The following is a 23,872-nucleotide window of genomic DNA, read 5'->3' as shown; positions in this document are numbered from 1 at the left end:
TGCAATTAAAGTTATTTATTGTAGGTTTTATTTTCTGAACTGACAAAGAGGATTTCCCAGAGATTGGTAACACGACACAATGTTATACACCATTTCACAACTAGTCCCTTGTCGCTTTATTAAGAACATAGTAATTTAAAAATATCTAAATATTTACATATTAATAAAACATATATACAGAAGATTGAGACGTTTTTACCTAAATATGGAATGATTTTTTTTTCTTCTCTCTAATAAACCCTATAAAAAGATTTCTGAAGAAAGTCTGAACAGTAGTCACAGTAAGTAAACACAAATGCAATCTTCCAAATTTACAAAACGCTGATTTCATTGCTGAAGGGTTACAACACAATGGACTGGTGTCCCCTGCCCAATGCAGGCAACTCCAAGCCATGAAGGAAGGAAAGAGTCAAAATTAAGGTCTGCAGTGCACATTCAATCTATTCCACAGTTTCAGAGAGAACATGGTCATTCCTAAAAGTCCATGGAAGGTGGGCAGGGAACAGCTGGGAGCCTGGTTTCTCAGGTGCCAAGAGAACAAACTGTTCATGTTTGCTTCAGTGTTATTTGTGGGTATTCCATGACACCTGAGAAACAGGTTTTAGGATTGTTAAAAAAAGAGGCTGAATATTTTGAAATATCCCATTCTGTAATAGCACTTCTGCTCAGACACTCAAAGGCCAAATAGTTAAAAAAAACCAAAACGTACCTAAGATAAGATACACACAGGGAAAGGAAACACAATGGCAAAGGCTCTAGCAAGCTCTCCCTTGAATTGCAGGAAACATGGTCAAACTGCCTGGTGATCAATGGGTATTGTAAGACCTTCCAGATTTCTTCACAACATTTTTAAAGTGAATTTAGTGCTGATGAAAGGTGCGGAAATGAAGGCTCGCAGGGAGGGCTGCACATGGTTTTACCTTAGTCCTGACCCAAAAGGACTGACCCTTTCAGTGTCTAAGAGGGTAGTGCAATTTCTTGATCGATTCACTTGTCTTAACTGCTGAGATATCAATACAGTGCCAGTTGAAAGGTGATTTGTTTTTTAAAATAGATGAGTATTGTTGCCAAGGACAGTGGCTGAAAAATCATAGTGAACAGACCCTCTTCTTGGAAAACAGAAAATTAATACATTTTGAGATTGAGGTGGTAGAGCAAGCTGGGAGCAACACTGAGGGGAAAACTACCACCTCCAGCAATCTGCACTAAAAAGATGCTCAAGAGCCATCCCAGTAGGACCATGCAGGGGAAATTGTTTGAGGAATAGCTTCTCCTTGTTGTAACTAGGAACATGGGCACTGCTGGGAGAAATCCTGCTTTATTTCCTCCTAAACCCAGTAAGGACTTTTAATCAGAGCTGTGTGCGACTGGTCATTGGTACCACAGCAGCCAGGAAGGGAAAAGTGGGTCTGCAGAAGCCAAGAGCTTCACCAAGTCAGATGCTCATTAAGCCCCCAGGGTTCATGGTGGAGAGAGAGGCCACCCTGGGGACAGGAAGAGTCACAACTTCTGCATGGTTTAAGATGAAACACTGCTGGCAAGCATACAAACATGTGGAAAAATACAGTAATGGAGGAGAACATAGGCAAGAGAATGACCTCAGAGTGGATACCCTGCTAAATCAGTAATGCATTGGATGCGGAGGGAAATCATCTTTAATTAAGATGAACAGTGAAGCAATCTGGTGGTTTCATTACTTGAGGTTACATGGAAAATGCGTGGAAAAAAAAAAAGACTTGTAAGAAAAACTGTATGGATGCCCATGCCTTGTGGTACACTGAAGTTCTTGTGCTGAGCTTGCAGGAACATTGCTCAAAGGAGAGGATGTTTCTGTCTGCTAAGAACACTGATGCAGGATGTGAAATTCAAACTGAAAAATCTGCGTTTGCATCTATCAGATGGTCTGTTGTGGTGTCAAAAAGGTTACCTGAAGGGAGAAAGAGTTTGAAAGAATCAGTTTAAAAAATGTATTAATTTAGCATATCAGTAATTTGCAACAAAAAATTATTATATTTTAGAATTATGAAAATTATGTATTTGAGTTTTAACTTTAATTAGTGATGGGGCTGAACTGCTGGTGTGCACACAGGCAGCGCTGCTGAATTCCATTTAGAGTAGAGCTCGGTTGGCTAAAGAAAAGCAAATTAAATAGATTTTTTTGAATACAAAATTTGCCAGCCAAGTTTTTCACACAACATACAGTGCAGCCCACTTCAGATACAAAGTGCTCCATTAGTCTTCAGCACAAACTGCACTGTGATGCTCACTCCTTTGAAGTTTCGGTTCTGAAGAAGTGAAAAAAGCACCCCGTGAATTTTAAACCTTGAGTACATACTTTGGGATCTTATTTGGTAAAAACCCCCACCACTCCACAGCAGTCTAAATGCATATAGGAGAAAAAATATATATATACACAGACACACCTATAAAAGGTGCGCTGTATGATTATATCCCATCTTTTTAAAAGCACTTTAAGAATGTGCTCTTTCTAAACAGAACAATGAAAAGATGGACAGAAGAATTACGACGAGAGCGCTAAGAACACAGGGCAAAGAGAAGACAGACATCAATCAGCCTGAGAAGCAAATACAGCCCAATGAAAAGGGAAGACTCATACAATCATGCATTGAAAGGATAAAGATTTATATTACAATAAAGGATTTATATTTAAGGTTTCGGAAAAGGTTTTTCTTCTTTTTTTTCCCCCCAAGTTTCATTTTCTTGATATTGTATTTCAGGAGAAAAGGAGACAACCTGTATAGAATTGGATTGTTGCTGTTTTCTTATCATCCGTTTCTTTACCGAGAGATTGCTCTCATCTTTTCACAAAGCTGTATCACCCCTAGACCTGAGGATTGGGATGTTAGTGTTTCAGCTTCTGTTAAGGATATCAAAATTCTTTCTCATCTTGAAATTAACCCCAGTGTGGAGAAACTACACAAACTCTCAGCATGGCTGTGGTCCAAAGTAGGGGTAAGGAGATGCTACTTCATGGTCCTATACCTGCCTAAATCTTTCCAATCCAATTTACAAGATAAGGATTCAAGAAAAGGGTGTTGCAGCTGGCTTACATTTGTTCTCACATGCAGAACTTCTGGGTTATGCCTTTCTTTTGTTTTTCTTTGAAACTACAAAATCCCAACGCTTTGCGTAAATTGTACACTGAAATAAGATGAGCCATTTCACAGTAGCAACTTCCACAGAAAGATTCTAAAAGCTGCCACATCCTCATCCTAATAGAGATCTATTTCACACCCTCCAGGTATCCTGTATGACCAGGAAACTCATCAGCCTTTCCACTGAGCCCACAATAATTACCCCCAGAGCTGTCTGATCTGTCTCAGCTCAGGTCTGGACAGAGCCTGCAGCTTTGGGTAGGTGCAAAAGCTGGAACTCTCCAAGACCTGAGCTTTGATAACATTTGTTAGGGACAATTCTAGTATTTTCTTGAGATTTATCTGTCAATGAACCAAAGTTCTGTGCAAGTTTGACTGCCACAGTTCTTCCAATTTACTTTAAATACGTTTCAATCAACAGCCTTTAAGGATAAGGCCCTCTGAGTGTGGACGGTGATTTTAACACAGGAGCATAATGTCTGCTCAGGAGTGCTAAAATATAATTGGGAAAAATGTCTTCCTTAGCTTTATGGGGATGTACCAGCTTCATTTTTTTTTTAACCAGGCTTTTGAGTTCCAAAAGAGGTTTCTGAAATCAAAGCACCTCCTGCCTTCCTCAAATCCCAGGACTTTGTTAGTTTGTGGGCACAGAGTGAGCTAGTTCAGACCTGGCTGTGGGCACTTGGCACCAATTAACTGCACTTGGAGCCTGGTCCTGCTGGCACCAAAGGAGAGACACCTCCAAACACAACTGCAGCTAACCTGGCCTTCCCTCTGGAAGCAGCTCTCTTCTCATCAATGATGGAGAGAGTTGAGAGCAACCACATCTCTGACTGAGGTGCCCCAACTGAAGTGTCGGCCAGAGGCTGTAATCTAAAATCATACAGACTGAGACCTTTCAGCATTGCTAGTCCACATATCTCACTCATAATGTCATTGGTGTCAGAGGCAGGACTGACAGAGCTGGAAAGGCAGATTAAAGGCATTTGAGTTTTCCCTTGTTTTTTGGCACAAAGGCTTATCACTGATTCAAATAATCCTCCCTGGGTGCTATTGCTTCACAGTTTGTTCAGTTATTGAAGATCAAGAGAGCAACTGTTCATGGATAGCTCCCATACTGCATCTTTTCTTCCCATCCAGTCTCCTGCAAGATCCTCTTGAGCATCCCAATTCACTCTGGTTTTATTATAACAAAGCACCAGGTTACCCACTGATCACAGAATTACAGGATCATTTAGGTTGGACAAGACTCTTAAGATCCTGCACTGCTAAATCCACCACTTATGCCAAAGTGCCACACCTATACATCTTTTAAATATCTCCCAGGATGGTGACTTCCCTGGACAGCCTGTCCCAGTGCTTGGCAACATTTTTGGGGAAGAAATTTTTCCTGATACCTGAAGCCATGATTTATCTGATATTAGCTGTCATCTGCAACCAGAGCCCATCACATGAGACACTGTACAAACACACAGTCAGAGAGACTTTTCCCCAAAGATTCTTCAAGCTAAACAGAGAAGACAGCTGAATAAATTGCACACAGACTCTCTTTAAAGAACCTGTCAAACACCCCTTTGTAAAACCAGCTGTACTAAAACAGGGAAAGACCCCTGTAAAAATCATATTCCGCCTCTTTTGCTACATTCCTTGATAGAAAGCATCTATATTTTGGCTATGTCTCATAATTACTGTCATTATACTGTCTGTGTATCACTTTAAATAATCTGCTTCCAACAACAGTATGATATTACACAGATATGTCCTATAAAGAGGCACTGTCACACATATAATTGGTGTGAGTCAAATTCTTGGCTCACAGCCTGTGAGCATCACCTCCCCCCCAATGCAAACTGCAGCATGGTTTATTTAGGCATCCTTCCACAGGTAGTGTGGAGCAGTACACATCACACACGAGCATTTCAGCTCAAAAGCTGCATGCATGGATGCTCAAAGGTATACAAGCAAGCAGACCACAAGGGTGATCTGCAGTGGAGAGGAAAGGGAGTCGCCTTCTCTACCACAACCATCTCAGCATGTTGACTTCCATCCCTGATGTACAACCCGAGCAGCGACTACAGAAACTGCTCCAAGAAGCATACAGCAAACTGTTAATTCTGCTCCTTTTAATGTGATCACTGGAGCAATGCAAAGATAACACTAGATCACATTAACAACTTTTATTAGGGTCCTCTCACAGCGGAATTGCTTCCCTCCCTGATAAAAGAAACCAACAGGATGTCGCTTGGAAGGGACCTTTCAGTGTGGAGCTTCCTGCATCTTTCATCACAGCCGTACCCTGAAACATTATTCAGCGGCTGGCCAGGAAAGCAGGATGGCAGCTCCCAGGCAGCGCGTGCTCCCAGCCCCCCCTGGGTCCATGCCAGAACCAGACTATAGCTGCTTGTCCTCCCAACTGCTCCGCTGGTCCTATTCCTTAGTAACTGCACGTGCTCCGACAGCGCTCCACAGCTGGCAGCTGCTGCTCCAGCACACAGCAGCGGGGTGTGAAAGCTCCTTCTCCAGCCCTTATGTGAGAGAGGTTAGGGAGTCCTGGCACAGCAGACAGATGCTGTGATGGTCACCGGTAGTCTCCCATCCTCCCCACAGCTACCAGGTACCGTATGATGTGCTCAGAAACCCAGTACCAGCCCTGTCCTGCTCTTCCAGCAATGGCACTGCTGATCTCCAACCACCCTTTGCTGTTAAATGAAAAAACACAAAACCGCACTACAATCAATGGTCATTATTTGTCTGCCCAAGATCCTCTCTCCTTTGGGGATAAGGAGCAGAATCTCAGTGACATTACAGACTGTGAAATGCAGGGAAATGACCATCTCCCCAGGCTCTGGCCCCACTGGAATTTCAGAGGACGGCAGCTCAGCTCTTACCATCATGGCACCTACGGATGTACCAACTTTTAATGCAAGGGTGCTTCAAATTTCAGTCTCAGTCTGGTGAGACTGGTGATTTCAACATCAAGTTCCACAGCGTGGAAAAATGTTATTTCCCAGTCTACACAGCTGCACAGCCAAGCTGCAGTATAGCAATTGTCAGGCTTTTAAAGCAGGGTGGCTGCACTTCAAGAATAAGTAAACTAACACTTAACTAGCATGTAAATATGTCTGCAATCCTTCTGTGAGTCCAAGATATTATGGCTAATACCTCTGACAACTCAACAGATGTGACACTACAAATGATTGTGTTTGTCCCTAGCAATAACTCTCTTAAGCGATAAAAAAATGCTCCCAGAAATATCAGGGATGAGCACAAGTCCCTGTCTGGCATAAGAAGTGTAACTTGTGGGCCTTATTAGCTTAGCTGCTCCCATGGACCTTGAGGTTTTACAAATATGAAATTGAGGGGAAAATTGTAAGATTCTCATGCATTTGTTTTTTAACACATACCATTCAAAACTTTAGATAGCAGAGTCCTGTGTGCAATTACCCAGCTGTACATGGCAAGTCAGGATTATTGAAAAGTGCTTCTGTGCCATAAATAAACAAAAACACATATGGGAGACTGATAAAAATTTTAATGCATTTTACCTGTTTGTAGTAGAGAAATGTCCGGCTTCTCATCATAGTCAGTTGCCTCTGCTGATTACAAATATAAACAAGAAATCTCATTACTTTTACTGAATATGGGAACGCGATTAAAAAGCTACAGACTGCAAAGTGATTTTGCATTTTCTATCTGCTTTCCTCAGCTGCAATTTGCAAGTACTCAGTTAAAAACTCACTGCTTGGAGGAAAAGGTCATATAATGAAAATGCAAACTCAGAAGAGGGAGTTGGGTATTAAGAAGCAATTGTGTCAGCAATGGGAAGGAGTAACAGTTGCTCTTTTTAAGGTTTCAGGATACCTGCATGATAAAAGGAATTGCGATCATTCGATAAAAGTCATGAGAAAAGTCCCCAGCGGCCCTTAGAGGAAGAGCCTTGCAGGCTGGAGCTCCACCCTCCGACAGTCATCCGATACCTGCAGGGAAAGGAACACTCCCATTTCTGCACCCAAACTTCCCATGACCACAAGCAAGCTCATTTTGTAGGGGACAGATTTACTCTGGCAAAGTGTCTTCAAAGATGCAGGTGGGTGCCCAGTGTAATTAAAAAAGCATGTGACCACACTGGCAATTAATGTGTATATACACACGTGCTTCAACCCACAGCTTATGCAAGAGCATTTGACTTAATTTGGCCCACGGTGAAGGGAGGCTAAAAGCCTAATTTGTTCATTTTGTGTTTGCCAGAGGCCAAGGGAATGCACAGACATAGCTCATCTCACTCAGCAGATGTGCAGGGACTTGTTAGGCTGCAGTATCCGGGATGTGCATGTGAACCCTGAGTAAGTCAATAGTGTGTAACAGGAAATCCATGCCTAACCTACACAAGCCCTACTCAAAATCCTATTACCTTTGTCTTTTGGCACTGCAGCATGATATTTTAGGCCTTTGAAGCACAATGAGATCTTTGAGGGCACTTCAGCACATGAGGTGTGGTCACACAGATCAAGCCCATTATCTCTGAATCACAGAATAGTTTGGGTTGGAAGGGACCTTAAAGGTCACCCAGTGCAATCCACCTGAAATCAGCAGGGAGAGAGCTTCAACTATATCAGGTTGCTCAGAGCCCTGACCTTGAATAATTCCAGGGATGGGGCATCCAGCATCTCTCTGAGCAGCCTGTGCCAGTGTTTCAGCACCCTCATTGTAAAAGATTCTTCCTTATATCTAATCTAAATCACCTGCATTTTAGTTTAAAATTATCAACCCTTGTTCTACAAACTACATCGTATAAGGTCAGTGTGGTGGATATATGTCTGCTCACATCCATTCACTGCACAATATCCACAGGGATCAAAACCAAGGCTGCAGATGCACTAAGCAACTCAGCTCACCTATCACTGAGACCAAGCTAACTGTCCTGATCATCTTTATCATGGCTCAGCACACGAGGATGTTGAGTTGTTGCTTTCATGATGATAATGTCTAATCCAGCTCCTAATCTATGTTAATATTCTAATCTAATCCACCAACCCTTGTCTCCCCATCCCTGGACCAAGAGACTGCTGTCTCTCCCACATTCATGCCTGGATGTCAGGTTGGGTTTTAGCTATATGCTCTCAGTTCTGCAAAATTAACTGAATCAAAGAAAACACAAACAAACTTAATAAAGCCCTAGTATCAGGCAGCTTTCCTCCCACAAAAGGTTTAAATGCAGAGCCCTGAATAAGTTCATGGTAGACTTGCAAGTGACTCAGTGCCTAGAATTGATACCTTTTTCTGCTTTCAGTGAGAAGGTGGCACCCTGAGCAGAAACAAATTCAGTGCCTGGTACAGCTCACTGTGAAAATCTTGATTTTGAAAGGGACATGTGGCTCATTAAGTGGGAAGGTATCACCTAGGCTGGTTTGAATCTGGACCAGACTCTTAGTGATGGAAGGACTGGATGTACAAGGGAGCATGGTAAACCGAGACTCAGCCAATGGGATATACATGGATTAAAAAATCATGTCAGTCTGAGGCCAATTTCTAGCAATGCTGTGAAGAAGTACCTGCACCAAATGATTCTGTGGCACAGCAACTCAGCATACAAGGGACAAAGCTGCATCTACCCCTGAGTAGAAGGGACACAAGCTATGAAAATGGGGGAATCTGGATCTGAGTGCTGGCAATGGACTGGAGAGCCTTCCCTCTATGAATATCAGGGGTGGTACCAACGGGCTGCCCACTGTAGTGACAGCTCTTCTAGAAATCTCTGCAGCAGTTCCTGAAGTAGCTCAGAGATGTGGTCACACATCTGCCTAACTGCTCTTCTAACACCAGAGGAAGGCAATAGTACAGAAACAAATGGAAACAAGGAACTTGCAGAAGGTAAGGACTTGAGTCTCCAACTCGGCAGAATCAGAAGTTACCTGGCCATTTTAATCTAGCAGAGGACTGATAGATGAGGTTCAGCTCTCTACCAATTGTTCCAGCCTCATTCCTCATGCCAGCACAAATGTTTATACAGTCACCAAGATCAGATCCAGTTAAAAACTGACAACATGCCCACAGGAATGCCTGTGCCAGCGCCAGAAAGGGAGTGGGAGCACAGCAGATGCCCAGAGAGCTACTCACTCTTCTCAGCAGCTGCCAGGATTTGTTTTATGAAACTGGATATGTAACTGCAGCTCCAGGAGAAGTACAACACAGGGGAATGGCGAACACCTTGACCTCCTACCATGGATATAAACCACCAGTCTCTTACATGTCATTCCAAGAAGGAAGGAAGGTTTGCCTTTGACAACCACACCCACAGACTGCCAGCCAAACCTCAGTGGCTTGAGCCAGCTTGCAAGACAAGGCAAGCAGGAAGACAGATTACTGTGGGAACTCAGAGCCTCTTCTCTGTCCTTTGCTTAGATAGAGTGCAGCAGCTCTTGCAAAATAATGCTGGTTATAATTTCCTCAGATTCCCCCCAAATTGTGTAGTTTCTGAAGTACATGCCTGTCTGTTAAGTGTACACTTGCTGCTTTCCTCCTTGGACAGAATACACACATGCTCAGGGCTGGGAAGTTGAATACAGCAGTTACTATTTTAATATTGCTGGTTTTTATCTAAAATACTGGCCACAAACACACCGTACCACATGCTGGACTTCATCCTACATCCTTCCTTGCCCTGCGTGTATTGCTAAGCAAAAATCAACCCAATCTCTTGCAGCATGTAGATATTGTGTCGAAAGCACTAACCAGGGAATCAGAAGGCTGAAGAAAAACAGAAAGAAGAAAAAAAAAACCTCATGCAAAACAATGTAAGCAGCAGTTTGAGCAAGGGCAAGGGAGAAAAGCATATTTCCAGGAAAATAAAAACCAATTTTTTTTTTCCTTTTCCCCCACTATTTTACTGCAGCAAAGTAATGTTAATTTTAAACAACAATTCAGGCATTAAGCGTCATGGCACACAATTTATTTAAATTAATCCTGCCTGAATGTTTTCAGCATGTTTTCCAAAATTGCTGTTTCTCCTTTAAGGAGTCAGGCAATCCCAAGGTTCCAGATTACGTACAAAGTAATCACTTGGCATGAACAGCTCCTAGCCCATGTACTTTGGCAGTGTTAGAACAGAATCATAGGATACCCTGAGTTGGAAGGAACCCACAAGGATCATCCAACTCCTGGCCCTGCACAGGACAGCTCCAGGAATCCCACCATGTGGTAATTTACATATTATTGTTATTACATATTAACCCCACAGCATCAGCTTTCCCATGCACAGCTGCTATGCAGTAACAGCTCACAGGCTCTTTAAAACATAAAAAAGGGAGGAGGAACTTACTGTGGGAGATGTGTGAACCCTGACCTGCTGCTTATTAATGGATGGAGAGTTTAGTAATCAAAAGGCTCGAATGCGGTGCCTGCACAGAGGTGACACGAACAGTCAGTCAGCTCCCTCTGGTTTTACCCATTTTAAGATCTCTGTGATAATGGCTGACTGTCTCCCTCTGTGCTGCCACTGGCAAGGCCATGAGACACCTGCTCGTGCTCTCTTTTGCAGGGTGAAGAGACCACACTGGGGCAAGCCCAGCACCGTAAATTACGAGACAATTTGCATTGTAATTCACGCTGCTTTAAAAGAGAAGACCTATGCACATGCATTTCCTTTGACTTCTTTCCTTCCAGGGCAACTTTGCATCCCATCCCATCCGCCAAAACACTTCAGCTTCTCTTCTGGGAGAAGACAGACATCATGAGTGCTTCACTATGCTCTGCTGTTGGCATGACATGGGACCAGTAGTCAAGGCTGAAGAATATTATTATAGCTCTTTAATTTTAATTATAACATCTGTTTGTAACATTAACCTCACAGTCTCTTCTTCCCTTTGTGACAGCTAACTTCTGAAATTTTGAAAAGACTGAACAAGGCCAATAAAAATTTAATGGCAGCGGCAGCTTTATTCTCAGATCTAACAAATAAAAAAACTCTACTCAAGTCTCAGATCTCAGGCAATAATCTAAAAGAACTAAGAAAAAGCTGAGGCAAAATAAAAAATAAATTAAAAAATAGAATATTCCCAGCTATGAAAAATGTTGCCACTGATTCAGAATGTAAATGAATTTTTATTTGGCTTAGGATAACAACCTTTCAAAATCTACACGGGGGAACTATTTTCTAGAAAGCAGAATTTTTAAGTTTTTTTTTTTTTATTAGCTTTTAAAATAAGGAGTTTTTTCAGTCCATAATTCTAGGAGATGAGCCAAACATGGTAAATAGGGTTGAAGCTGGGCAGCATCTATGATCTAGTGATCACAATTTCATTTAATTTGGAAACCCTCATGGGAGTACACTCTATAGAAGGGGCTACAAAAAGCAGATCCACCCCAGTCATTTGACAGAATTCTCTGAAATTATTACTGTAATTGAAAGATAGAGCAGGATTTACATTTTCAGACTGAAATAATGTTTCACAGGATAAAGTGGAGAGGCCTGCTCATGAATGCACTGTCTTACAGTCTGGTTTGAAATGAGAAACTCAGCAGAGGATGTACTGAATGGCTCGGGGGAAGGCAAGCAGGATGAAAAGCCTGTCCCTCCTCTCTTAAATACTTCTGCTGTTAACATTTAGTCCAAGACAGTGCTGACTAAAAAGTTGTCTTGTGACCTCTGAAATAAATGGATCCTCTTAAGCTTTCTCCATACAAAGCCTGTGCATTACGACAAACCAGGAACTGATGTAGATAAATAATGTGATCTAGCAGCAGGAAGACACATTGGTTCAGAAAGTCCTGGGTGAAGTTAGATTAATGCTGGCTCATATTTGCTTTTTAGGCACCTTAGCCTATCCCCACAAGATCAGCTGGCCTGTTCCAGTGAGCAGGTGGAGACAAAACTCAAAGAGAATGACCTGGGAGTACGGACATAGGACACTTGCTCAGCTTCTGCTCCACTGGCCACAGGCAGACTGGAAGGGCTCAAGAGCTTAGCCAGAAGAGTGATGAATCCCACATCTCAGTGGCTGCAAATCCCATAGTTTTAATATACTTAAAAGCCAAGGTTTACAACATGAAGTCCTGGAAGAGCTTCTCCCTCCAGGTTTGCCCTCCCCTCCTGTTTTGGTCTCTGTAAACGACACACAATTTTGGTATGGTTTCACAATAAATAGAGAAATTGTGAACAATTTCAACATCACCGGTTCTATACCAGGATAAAGCTGCTGAGGGCTGAGGACTATCCTACCAAACACCATAACAATCTCCTTCCCTTGGTCCTACAGAGCTACCCAGGGATCTGCTAACAGCCAATGCTGGACACAAAATACTGGAGTAGACAGATCTGTTGCCTGGTCAGCTCTAGATTCCTCATATCAGAATCTCAGAGTTGTAGCATAAAAGTACCAACAAATCTTATTTCAACAACATGCGGATGTTACTGCAACCAGCTGTCTGTTCCTGCCTCTGCTCCCATCTACTGTTCTGCTGTCATAAAAGCCTGGGAAACTTCTTTGCTTCAGTGCAACGTCAGGTTGGGTTAGCCACAGCCACCAGAGGACAAGGCAGTGGCTGGAAAGGTGCAAGTGGCCACAGTCTCTCCTGACACAACTGAAAACAGCATGTCTGCCTGTGGCCACATTAGAGAGAAACTGGGGCACTTCAGGGATTGGCCAGTAAACGGCACAAAAAAAAGAGCTTTTCTACCAATCTAGGTACTGTGCAGGTTTTGTTGTTTTTTTTTAAATAAATAAATTTAAGGGGCTGCTAGGTACACTGCTGCTCACTATGCATCTACATACAGGTGAACAAGTTACCTTCCCTCTGCAGCACAGACAGGGGAGCCTATCTGATGCTGGCACACTACTCAGCTTCACTTATTTTCCTTCATAGTCTTGCTAGCTTACATACAATATCCTCTGCTTAGATTCTCCCATCCTGAGCAAGGATTGGAGCGAGAGGTGGCCCCATTTGAAAAGCAAAAGCTGAATGTCATTGTCATTTTAATTAATATCCTGCAGAGGCAAGAAGAAAAGCAAATAAAAAAGGATGAAAGAAAATAAAAATCAAAACAAAATTAGGTCAGTCCTCTTTCCTGAGGGATCTTCTGCAGACAACCCAAGGACTCTCTACTCCCCACATCCTGCACTGCACCTTTCACCTTACTGTAGCCTGACATCCCACTTCCACCCTCCTGTCCTGGGGAGGCTGAAAGACAGCCTTGGAAGGGGCAGAAAGCAATCCTGTTGTACAACACCAGTAATCTGACACTGCCTTTAATAAGATTATCTTGTATCCCTCTGTCCTCCCTCCCCCAACACACAAGAAACCCTTTTTAAGGCCAGTGCTGGTTTGTTTCTCTACCCTGGGAAGCTTACACTACCGAATAATCTGCACTTTGTCCTCCCCCTGCGTTATTTCTGTCTCTGGGTGTTTCTCATTTTCCTCTGTCTTATGCTTTTCCCTCCTGGCACTAATAACATTGTGGAGAATGATTTCAGATGCCAGCCTAAGTGTGTGTTTCAGAGATGCAGCTTTGGACATAAAAGGTTGGCTCTGTGAGACAAGGAGATGGAGAGGACATTTCCTGCGGTCTTGCTCACCACCAGGGACCATGGTGCGAGCATCCCCTGCGGAGCCATCAGGTTTCCCATCCCATGGATGCTAACAGGCACTTAATTGTGGTGATGGGCAGAAGGGAAGAGGGGAAAAGGCAGGCAGCTAAATACAGTAACAGCGAAGGACTGCGTTTAAGGAGGTGGCACAAGTGAAGTGCCTCAGACAACAGTGTCAGATATGCCCAGGGAGAGACAGGCAAGAAATACAACCCCAAGAGAGCTTTAAGAAAACTGCAGGGTGAGAAAGAGGAAGTGAAGCCTTGTATGGAGAAAGCTCCTTGCGGGACTGGAGGGATGAAGATGGGAAGGAGACTAGTTCTGGTTTATAAGGTAATTACATATCTCTTAATCAGTAACATTGCTTTCCCAAGAATCCTGCTGGCATTTTCCAGGCTGCACGTTCATGGCTGGAGCTGAGGGCTCTCGAGCCGCGTGCTGTTGGTGAAAGCGCAGCACTGAGCTCGCTGCAGGCTGGTCCCAAGCATCCAGGTTGTCCCAGCTCAAGATGAGCAGCTCTGCTGCAAAACCCTGCCTAGATTACCTGTCACTGCCAGCAAGCTGCCTCCCACGTATTGCAGAGCCTTGCTGGCACAGACAGGGTGGGTGGCTGGGTTTTATTTTGGTTTGTTTTGGGTTTTTTTTTTTGATTCTTTCACAAAGAATGTGAGGAGACTCATCTCTTCTTCTGTTGACACATACAGTTTAGAGGGAAAGGTCAGTTGGGTTATGTCTTAACAGTACAGTGAGTGACTTGTCAGACTAAATAACACAAAATTAAAAATCTTCTGCCTGCAACCCTGGATGGATCAGCTAATTTCTGGGAAGAAGAGTTTGGATGCTAAAGGAAAGGAGACAACATTTGAGAAAGAAACTTAACTTGTATGCAGTGACAGCTCCTAAATCTGCTACCATTCCAAACCCACAGAAACCTGTTGAAGTGTCAGAGTTCTAATTTTCACAGAATGAACAAGTACAACTCTACGGTCAACAGGAAAAATACTTTTGTGGATATAAAGGCTCTAAGTTTTTAATCTTAAACTCACATGTTGTTCCTCATATTTTTATACATACCTGAGCCTCTTTTTAATCGTCTTCTTGCAAGTTTAATTTGATCCTGAAGAATCTGGACCCAATCCCTAGGACCAGGAAGTTTATCCACATGGTTAGCAGTGCAGTATTTTTCTGTAAAGACTGAAATAAAAAGACACCACCTTTTTGAAATGTGCCACCAAAAATGGAGAAAAGGAGATGGGAGAGGGTTTTAATCAAAATATATGAAATTATTCAATTATCAGAAATAATTTTAATGGTCAAATGTAGGATTTTGAGAATAAAGCTCAACTCAGTGTTTCATGAGTTCATTATTCAGAAATGACTTGGCTGCATAAGTATCACAGGACTGGCATAATTACTGTATATAAAAGCCTGTCCCAGAGAAATGTTCTTCACCTGATGTCTTCATGAATTTCACACAAAATGATGACAGAAAAGTAACAGTGTACTTAGAACTCAGTTTCAGATGTGGCATGCACTTGTAAATGCTGCCTTCCATATGGTACAGGTAGAGAGCTGAAGATCTTGTCATTTGGTGGCCTCTTGGTCAGGTTCCTAAGGCTGCAGGCAAAGTGATGAAAGAGTAAAGTCCTACCACAGTGGAAATCTCCACAGTTTTTATACTGCCAAGCCAGATGGAATAGAATTTATATAAAGCTATCAAAGAAAAAAACAAAAACAAACAAACAAACAAAAATTAAAAAAAAAAACAAAAAAACCTACCAAACAACCCTACCCGCCAAAATTCACAAAAATAAAAACAAAACAAACAAACAAAAAACCACCATTACTGAGAAAAAAATATATATTCTACAGGTCCAATTTTGTGTTTTGTTTTGTAAAAAAGGTACAGAGAGGGTCAACATTATCTCTAAATCCATATTTACAGCAAACCTAATAGTGTTATACCAAAAATACAGAATTATAAATGGAGTGAAACTGGTGCAATTGATTTTCATCATGCAACTGAGAGGTATGCAAAAAATAAACAAGTACAGAAATAGAAAATATATTCTTGCTGTTCGTATTGCTATTGTAAACTTGGTCAGAGGTCTCAGAACCCAGTGTCCAATTATGACTGGCAAACAAAGAGAGAAAAATGGTCCCAGCCCAAGAGATTTGTAATCCTTGAGAATAAATATCACACAAATGGGATCGGGAAACGTGCAACAAAAAAAAGACAATTTCAGTATTTTTATACACACGCTTTTGAAGCAGCACTACATGCTAAGTATAAGGGAACCAAAAGTAATCCCCCCTCCAAGCTCCTTCCATGCTAACTGCTTCACAAAACCATGGCAAGGCAGGCATCAGCAACGCTCTCCCGTGCAGCCTGAGCTACAAGGACATCACACCAACTCAGAGGGCTGCCCACAGAAGTCAATACATCCCCATACATTCACAGTGTTTGATTTGCAACAAACATCATCTTCGTGAAAGGTAGAAATAATCTTTCCCTTCTGAATCCATAGGGTACCTGACACAACAGGAACCTGATCAATGACTTGCAGCTCCTACTTGCTTAAAACGGACAACTGCTCAATGTGTGGTTAGAGAAATAACAACGTGGACAAAAAGGAATGGGAATGCAACAGCAAGGAGGCAGGAAAATCGGGATCTGTCCTTTCTAGTCCACCCAAGCTGTATGGTATTAACAAACCCTCTGTCATAGAAACATAGACTGGTTTGAATCTAAAAGGGACTTTAAACATCATCTAGTCCAACCCCACTGCCATGAACAAGGACATCTTGCACTTCATCAGATTGCTCAGTGCCCTATGCAAGCTGATCTTAAACACCTTCAGGGATGGAGCACCTACAGCTTCTCTGGGCAAACTGTTCCAATGTCTCATCATCATCATCATCAAAAAACCAAAGGTCATCCTAATATCCAACTAAATGTACCCTCTTTCATTTTAAAGCCATTGCCCCCTTGTCCTGTCACAATAGCATCTGGTAAAATATCCATCCTCATCTTTCTTACAAGCCCCTCCTTTATATATTAAAAGGCCACAATAAGGTCTCCTTAAAGCTTTCTCTTTTTCAGGCTGAAACACCTCAAATCTCTCAGCCTGTCTTCATAGCAGAGGTGCTTCAGCCCTCAGACCATCCTGGTGGCCTCCTCTGGACCTGCTCCAACAGGTCCATGTCCCTCCTGTGCTGGGGACCCCAGAGCTGGATGCAGCACTGCAGGTGGGGTCTCACCACAGTGAAGCAAAGGCACAGAATCATGCTCACAGTTCTTGTGATGCCACCTGGGACACAGCTGACTTTCTGAGCTATGACATTGCTGGCTCATATCGAATTTTTTGTCTATCAGTATCCCCAAGTCCTTTTCTGCAGGGTTGCTCAATCCCTTTATCCACCACTCTATACTGATACTGGGAATTGCCTTAACCCAGATGCAGGACTTTGTACTTGGTCATGTTAAACATCAGGAAGTTCACATGGACCCACTCCTTCAGCCTGCCACGGTCCTTTCCTCCTCCCAACCAACCACACCACTCAGCCTGGTGTCATTGCTGAGGCTGCCCTAGAAACCAGTGCCTGTGTCATTGATGAAAATATTAAATTGTACTGGTCCCACTATGGATCCCTGAGGGACACATCACACTGAAATCCAAACACAGCTCATTGATTTCTGCAGGGAAGGATTTCACTGACTGAATTTCTAGTCAACAACACAAAGGAAAAATAACTGCTTCTGACTAGTTTTATTTTTTCATCTTTTTTTTTTTTCCTCAGTTCTGAGTGAAAGACTCAAGAGAAGCTGATTGCCCAGGAGAAACACTGCAACTGATACAAAAAGTGCTACTGAATACCCAAAGTCAAAAGAGAGAATTGCTCCCTGGCTAATAATTCTGTTGCAGAAGCATTAAATTACTTGTAAGGACAGCAGTGAAAATGTTTTCAGACAGGAAGAGTGATTTTCAAGCAAACAGTCCCTCCTTTAAAGTCTCTGCCCATTTTTGTCATGAATGTAGCCTTTTGTATCTGTCATGGAAAAGGACTAAAAGTGCCACTAAAGTATATCTGGGCACGTGGTAGAGGAATGTCCTAATGATAATAGTGATAATAATGTCCTAATGCAAACAACATGATGTTGTTTTTGTGGAGATTTCATACTGGCTTAGTTATTTCTTGGAATAAATGAAACCACAGTGTCTGATAGCCCAGCTCCTTGGAGGGAAGAAGGGTGCTATTGGAGCCAGACTGAGTGAAGATCCACAGGATGTCAGACACTGGCATTTTATTCCATCACAGCTTTTAGGGACAGGCTTCCCTATCAGGGATCAGGCACTAGCATTTGGGCAATACTGTAAATGCCAATAAAGATCACTATTATGGCAGTGGTACCTAGTAGTACCATCACAGATGAAATTTGTCTATTGGAACTACAAGTCCCTCCTTTCTTCTCTTAAACTCAAGGGAAGAGGTTAAGTCAAGCTCCAGAATTTGCTCCAGTAATACAATCTTAGCTAGTGAGAAACATTGCTCTCTGCAGTGGGCACCAGCTGCTATTTTAGTAGTGATGTTACATTTACTGTAAAACATTTATTTTATCAAGTACTGTTCAAATTAGACTGGGGTGGTTTTTTAAGTAATTTTGAACTCCTCTTTCTTTATTTAACTTATTTATTAAAGCTTTTAAGGAGCAATGAGATACAGATAAAGAGAATTCAGACTCAGATTTTTGCAGATTACTGAGCTCAAGAAAAGAAGGTACAAAATAGTGTTTGGGATTTAAACCTGAATACAAGTGTAACTGTAAGAAAGTCTGTCAGCTGCTCTGTAAGATGTATTAGGACTTTGATATAGGCACAACATACACTTTGTTGCAGAACTGCACACTTGAGAGGGTCCTCTGAAGTCCTCTACACCCAGCCTGCTGCTCAAAGCACGACCAAACTAGATCATAATGCTCTGGCCTGTGACCAGTCACATTTGGAATACTTCTAGGGATGGAGATCCTGCAGCCCCTCTGAGCTCCTACTTCACTGCTCAACCACTCTTATGCTGAAAATACTTCTCCTTATCAAACTGCAATTTTCCATGTGCTCAGTGCCTCTTGTGCCTCTGACTCCACTTCTCCACATCATACCGTTAGGTAGTTGTGAATAGCACTAAGGTTTCTCCTGAATCATCTTCTCTCCAGTTCTCTCAGCCTCCCCTCATTTGGTACTGAAGCAGGGAAGTGGTGAAGTCATAAGTCTTGGTGGTCCCTCCACCAGACTCAAGACAGTCTGTCAATGCCTTACTTTCATGGGAAGAGTGGTCCAAAAGTTGGCACAGAGGTGGTTGCAGAAAATTCTCCTGCCTCCTTTTGCTGACAATGGACTCACAGAAGCTCTTCTTATTGCCCTGTGTCTCCTAAGTTAGCAATCTGTACCTGAGAAAAAGTCACAGCCTCTAAAATAAGCTCCACTCTTAGCACTTATTTCTGGCCTGTCTTTTGGTACTGTCCCTACAGTATCAGACTTCAAAATAGAATCCAGATCAGAATCTCTGGCCTAATACCAGCTCTTTATACGCTGTCATCACAGAGTTTGAAGGTACATGTGCTCTTCTGGAAGCTAGATAGCAGTGATGGTTAGGAGAAATCACCCAACAAAAGGTGCTCACACCAAGAAATTTGCTGTCCCAAGAGAAGGACCTCTGCACTTATGAGCATCAAACTCATCTCATGCCAGTATTATCTTCCATCTCTCCCCACTCCAGCCACCAATTACTGACAAATTTACAGAGCAGACATAGTTAAATACAGTGCAAGACTCAGAACTTTGATTGAAGGGTATCAGTTACACTGTCATTATGTTTTCAAGATTTCTTTGGATCTCTGATATCTGGGGGAAAAAAATAATTATCTTACATGAACACTGAGTTTCTAACCTTAGAGCCTGACTTCAGAAACCAGAATCACTGGCTTAAAATTAACACAAGCTGTCCCAGTAGAAGCTATTTTTAACAAGTGAATGAAAGAGAATAAAAATAAGACTGCATATTTTAATAGACCTAATGCACGTCAGAAATTCTAATCCCCTTACACTCTCCTTAGCTGAGAATATGTTCTAATTACACATATGAAAGAAAGCAGAAAACATACCTTTTATTGCACCCACAATATTTTGGTCTAGTCCTTTCCGGTTGTCATTGAGCCCTCTTTTCCTTTTGCCATTTGGTAAAGAGTTAGCCAAAGTCTTGTCATCAAAAAATGCACAGACCAGCTTTCTAAAGAGCAGACTTCCTGAGCGAGTATAGTTTGATAGTATAGAGTCCAGCTGTGATTTCGGCATGAAGACGTCAAAGCCTTCTGCAAGTTGCACTTCTGGCTACCAAAAGAATAGAAATGTTTTAATTAAACATGAATTCAAAGACATTATTTTACTTCAATCATGCATCTGGTGAGACTTTAAAATCACTTCATCAAACCATGAATGTGTACCCAGCTATTCAGGACCACAGCAGCCTAATTCACTGAAATCAAACACCATCAGTGAATAAGCACCTTAAAAAGCATATCAAACAATTACACTCCTTGTCTAGTGTCTGTAAAAGTTAACAATTACTGACATCATTTCTAGGCATACAGCTAACAAAAAGACAGGAGATACCTTTTAATGTTGGGTAATAACAACAAAGCAGAGGATCATCCCAGAGCAGTGCTCCAAAGTGATGCTTTTTGGACATTTATCTAACCATTTAATGGACTTGTTTTGCTGCCAAATGCTGTGAACGAGCGTGTTGTGGCACAGCCAGGCACTTCCAAGAAGCTCAAATGCAGGGATACTGGCCCAATCCAATCCCAGTTCCCAAGAGGGCTTCCAGCAAAGATATGGCCCATATGAGTATAAGCAGAAGATGAGTTTGAGGTTGCCCCTGGAGCCAGCACTTGCTGAGCATCCATTTCTCCCCCCTCTTTGTAGTCCCAAAACACATGTTTAGAAGAGGATGATGTTAGACAGTTTATTTCAGTACAAAAATCCTCAACAGTGAATCATAGGGATTTAAGTGACTGGCAGAAGCTGAAATGGAGGGGGAGAAAAGAAAATCATGCTGCATTTCACAGGAGTCTTCTCTCAAGTACACTGAGGGTCAAAGTAGTCAAAGGCCTTCGAGGAAGTCCCCTTACCAAGAGTCTTTTTGCTGCCCCTGTCTGTACATATCAGAAATTACATGAACAGCATTTGCAGAATTTTCTTCTATGAGTACCATACAATGCTTATGTTAAGACTTCTTCATGGAATAATTATATATATATAGAACAAAGACACATTATGAATAAACTAAAATTTTGAAAATATCATTTAGAAGTTGGTAAGGAGGTAAAATAATCAGTGATCATGATGTGAGGAAATAAGCCAACATTACAGCCTTGCTTCTAAGAACTTGCCCTTTTTTTCCCCTACATGAAATATATCCACAAATGATGATGCATTTTCAAAGATGTTTACAGAACAAGAGCAAATGCCATCTCCTATCATATCACCTGTGAACATCTTGAGTATAGACAGAAGAAAGAGCTGCCAGTCTCAGAACAATTTGGCTGTGTAATTCTTTTCCTATGGATTTCTAAAAATCAGTATGAAGAGTGTTGCAGCAAGAAGAATATTTCCAAAGCATGTACTGTCATGGGATATGGATGTGTGCTGTGTGATAAAACTGAAGATTGCAATGCTTTGGGAAGCCAGGATGAAGAATCTTAAAATATGCAGATAGCAACAACACCGACAAAAAAATTCTAAGAAGCATGTAGTCCCTCAGCTTGTTCTGGATGAAAATTTGTTTTCTTACCTCAAGAACTTTCAAAATGCTGGATCCAGCAAAACAGTCAGTTACTGACATTTGACAATATTCAGATGTAGGTGGGTTTTTAATATGCTACTTCTAAACTTCTGGTGACACAAAAGATTTTAAAGAGTAAATAAATGCAGGCTAAGTTCACAACTTGGGAAAAATTCTACTTGATGTAAATCAAAAACCAGAATGCAGCTGACATGGTGATGAAGGATACCTGCCCTATTCTGTTTCTTTGGTCTTGTGATAGCTATCTAATATGACCTCAATGATACAGACACCCAGGGCAGAGAAATTACAGAACCACAGAAAAGTTTAGGATGGAAAAAGCCCTAAAGATCATTGAGTCCAGCCATTAGCCCATCACTAAACCATGTCCCCAGGTGCCACATTCACATATCTTTAAACACCTCCAGGGATCGTGACTGCCACCACTTCCCCAGGCAGCCTATTCCAGTGCTTGACAACCATTTGAGGGAAGAGATTTTTCCTAATATCCAAAAAAAACCTTCCCTGGTGCAACTTGAGGCCATTTCCTCTTGTCATATCACTTGTTAGCTGGGAGAAGAGACTGACACCCACCTGGCTACACCAGGTATACAATAGGTAGCTCCTGTCAGGGAATTGCAGACAGTGATAAGGTCCCCCCTGAGCATCCTTTTCTCCAGGATTAACACCCCAGCTCCACTGCCCTTCTCTGGATATGCTCCAGACCCTCAGTGTCTCTGTTGTGAGGAGCCCAAAACTGATGCCAGGATTTGAGGTGAGGCCTCATCAGTACTGAGTACAGAGGGACAGACAGTCACTGCCTTGGTCCCGTTGACCACACTATTTCTGGTACCCTCACCAAAAGCCAGCTGTTCCTGTGGCACTTTTTCTGACACCTCATACTTAAAACCCAAAAAGCCAGAAGGATCGTGAAGCCCTGCTATTATCTTCTGTATTTGTACTGAAAACTCAAGTGAGCTCCTCTCCTCTCCTCTCCTCTCCTCTCCTCTCCTCTCCTCTCCTCTCCTCTCCTCTCCTCTCCTCTCCTCTCCTCTCCTCTCCTCTCCTCTCCTCTCCTCTCCTCTCCTCTCCTCTCCTCTCCTCTCCTCTCCTCTCCTCTCCTCTCCTCTCCTCTCCTCTCCTCTCCTCTCCTCTCCTCTCCTCTCCTCTCCTCTCCTCTCCTCTCCTCTCCTCTCCTCTCCCCTCCCCTCCCCTCCCCTCCCCTCCCCTCCCCTCCCCTCCCCTCCCCTCCCCTCCCTTGTGGTTTCCCTCTTTCCTGGTCTTACCTTAGGACACCTGCATTATGCTTTGGCAGGTGCATGAACCCTACAATACACCCTACAATACAGCTGTAAAATACATTTCAAACCTTACCATTGCACCAGTGTGGAGGAGTTAATATTATTTTAGTTTTAGTTTATATTATATGAGTTGTGACTGTTGTATACTTAATATAGGGATCAATTTGTTTATCAAAACCAGTTTGAAGGCAAAACTATGGTTTATTCTTCCTTTCCTTGAGTAGTTAGCTGTTCTTCAATCAAAGACAATCAGTAACCATTTGAACTTCATGAACACTTTGAATGAAATTTCTCAAAGAAAAAGCACTTATTAATTGATAATGATCATGGCAAAAAGAACTGGGGGGTAAACTGTTTGTGAACAACGAGATAAAGAAGACCTGAATGCTAAAGGCTTTTGCTGTGCTAAAATTAACAGGCAGTGAATTCGATTTAATCCTAGATATTTTAGTAGGTTGTAATATATAGATTAAAAATTATTAGGTTATAAATGAAATATGACAACTGTAAAACAAACACAAGTTCAACTAAGAGTTGTATTCAGACCATTACATTTAAAAAGCAGATTCTCTTTCTGATCCATGGGCCAGATTAAGGGTTTGTCTCACAAAGACATTTTCCACCTCTCTAAGTAGAAGTATTTAATCTCAGCAGGTCTGAACTAATTGCACTGGTTTTGGCAGCCCCGATTTTATACCCATTAAACTTGGATTCTTCTTAAAGTTCAATAAACGTTGGCAAAATATCAGTGGCAGCAGCGATGACGTATGACACAGCACAAACTACAGACAACCTGTGGAATATTCTCAAGGGAACATTCATTTATGCTGCTTTGTAAAATGCCTTTCAGGTTTTTTCAGGCACACACACATGCTGGTTGTGACCACACCAGAGATGCTTACAAAAAAGTAGAAAAAGATAATGCTGCCATTCGTTCTCAAGTGACTTTCTTAAGCCTTCTCAAAATACTTAAGGTCACATTTTATTTTTGCATTAAACATACCTGTTTTCAGAACTCAAATGTTTTCTTTCC

The 23,872-nt window shown here is 42.1% G+C and overlaps 1 protein-coding gene across 2 annotated transcripts in view; it reads right to left on the bottom strand.

The window, feature by feature from the left end:
- Positions 1 to 23,872, bottom strand: part of BEND7 (BEN domain containing 7) — a 47,290-nt gene continuing 23,418 nt past the window's right edge. For both annotated transcript variants that reach the window (XM_062491687.1, XM_062491688.1), the window contains 4 exons: positions 19,860 to 20,085; positions 14,774 to 14,893; positions 6,662 to 6,712; positions 1 to 1,927 (listed from right to left, as the gene is read on the bottom strand). In XM_062491687.1, the coding sequence (XP_062347671.1) occupies positions 1,866 to 1,927; positions 6,662 to 6,712; positions 14,774 to 14,893; positions 19,860 to 20,085 (459 nt within the window). In that variant the 3' untranslated portion in view covers positions 1 to 1,865. The remainder of the gene's footprint in view (positions 1,928 to 6,661; positions 6,713 to 14,773; positions 14,894 to 19,859; positions 20,086 to 23,872) is intronic.

This window comes from Cinclus cinclus, chromosome 4, assembly GCF_963662255.1.
Source record: "Cinclus cinclus chromosome 4, bCinCin1.1, whole genome shotgun sequence".
NCBI classification, from domain to species: domain Eukaryota; kingdom Metazoa; phylum Chordata; class Aves; order Passeriformes; family Cinclidae; genus Cinclus; species Cinclus cinclus.
This window is presented reverse-complemented; position numbering and strand designations above follow the sequence as displayed.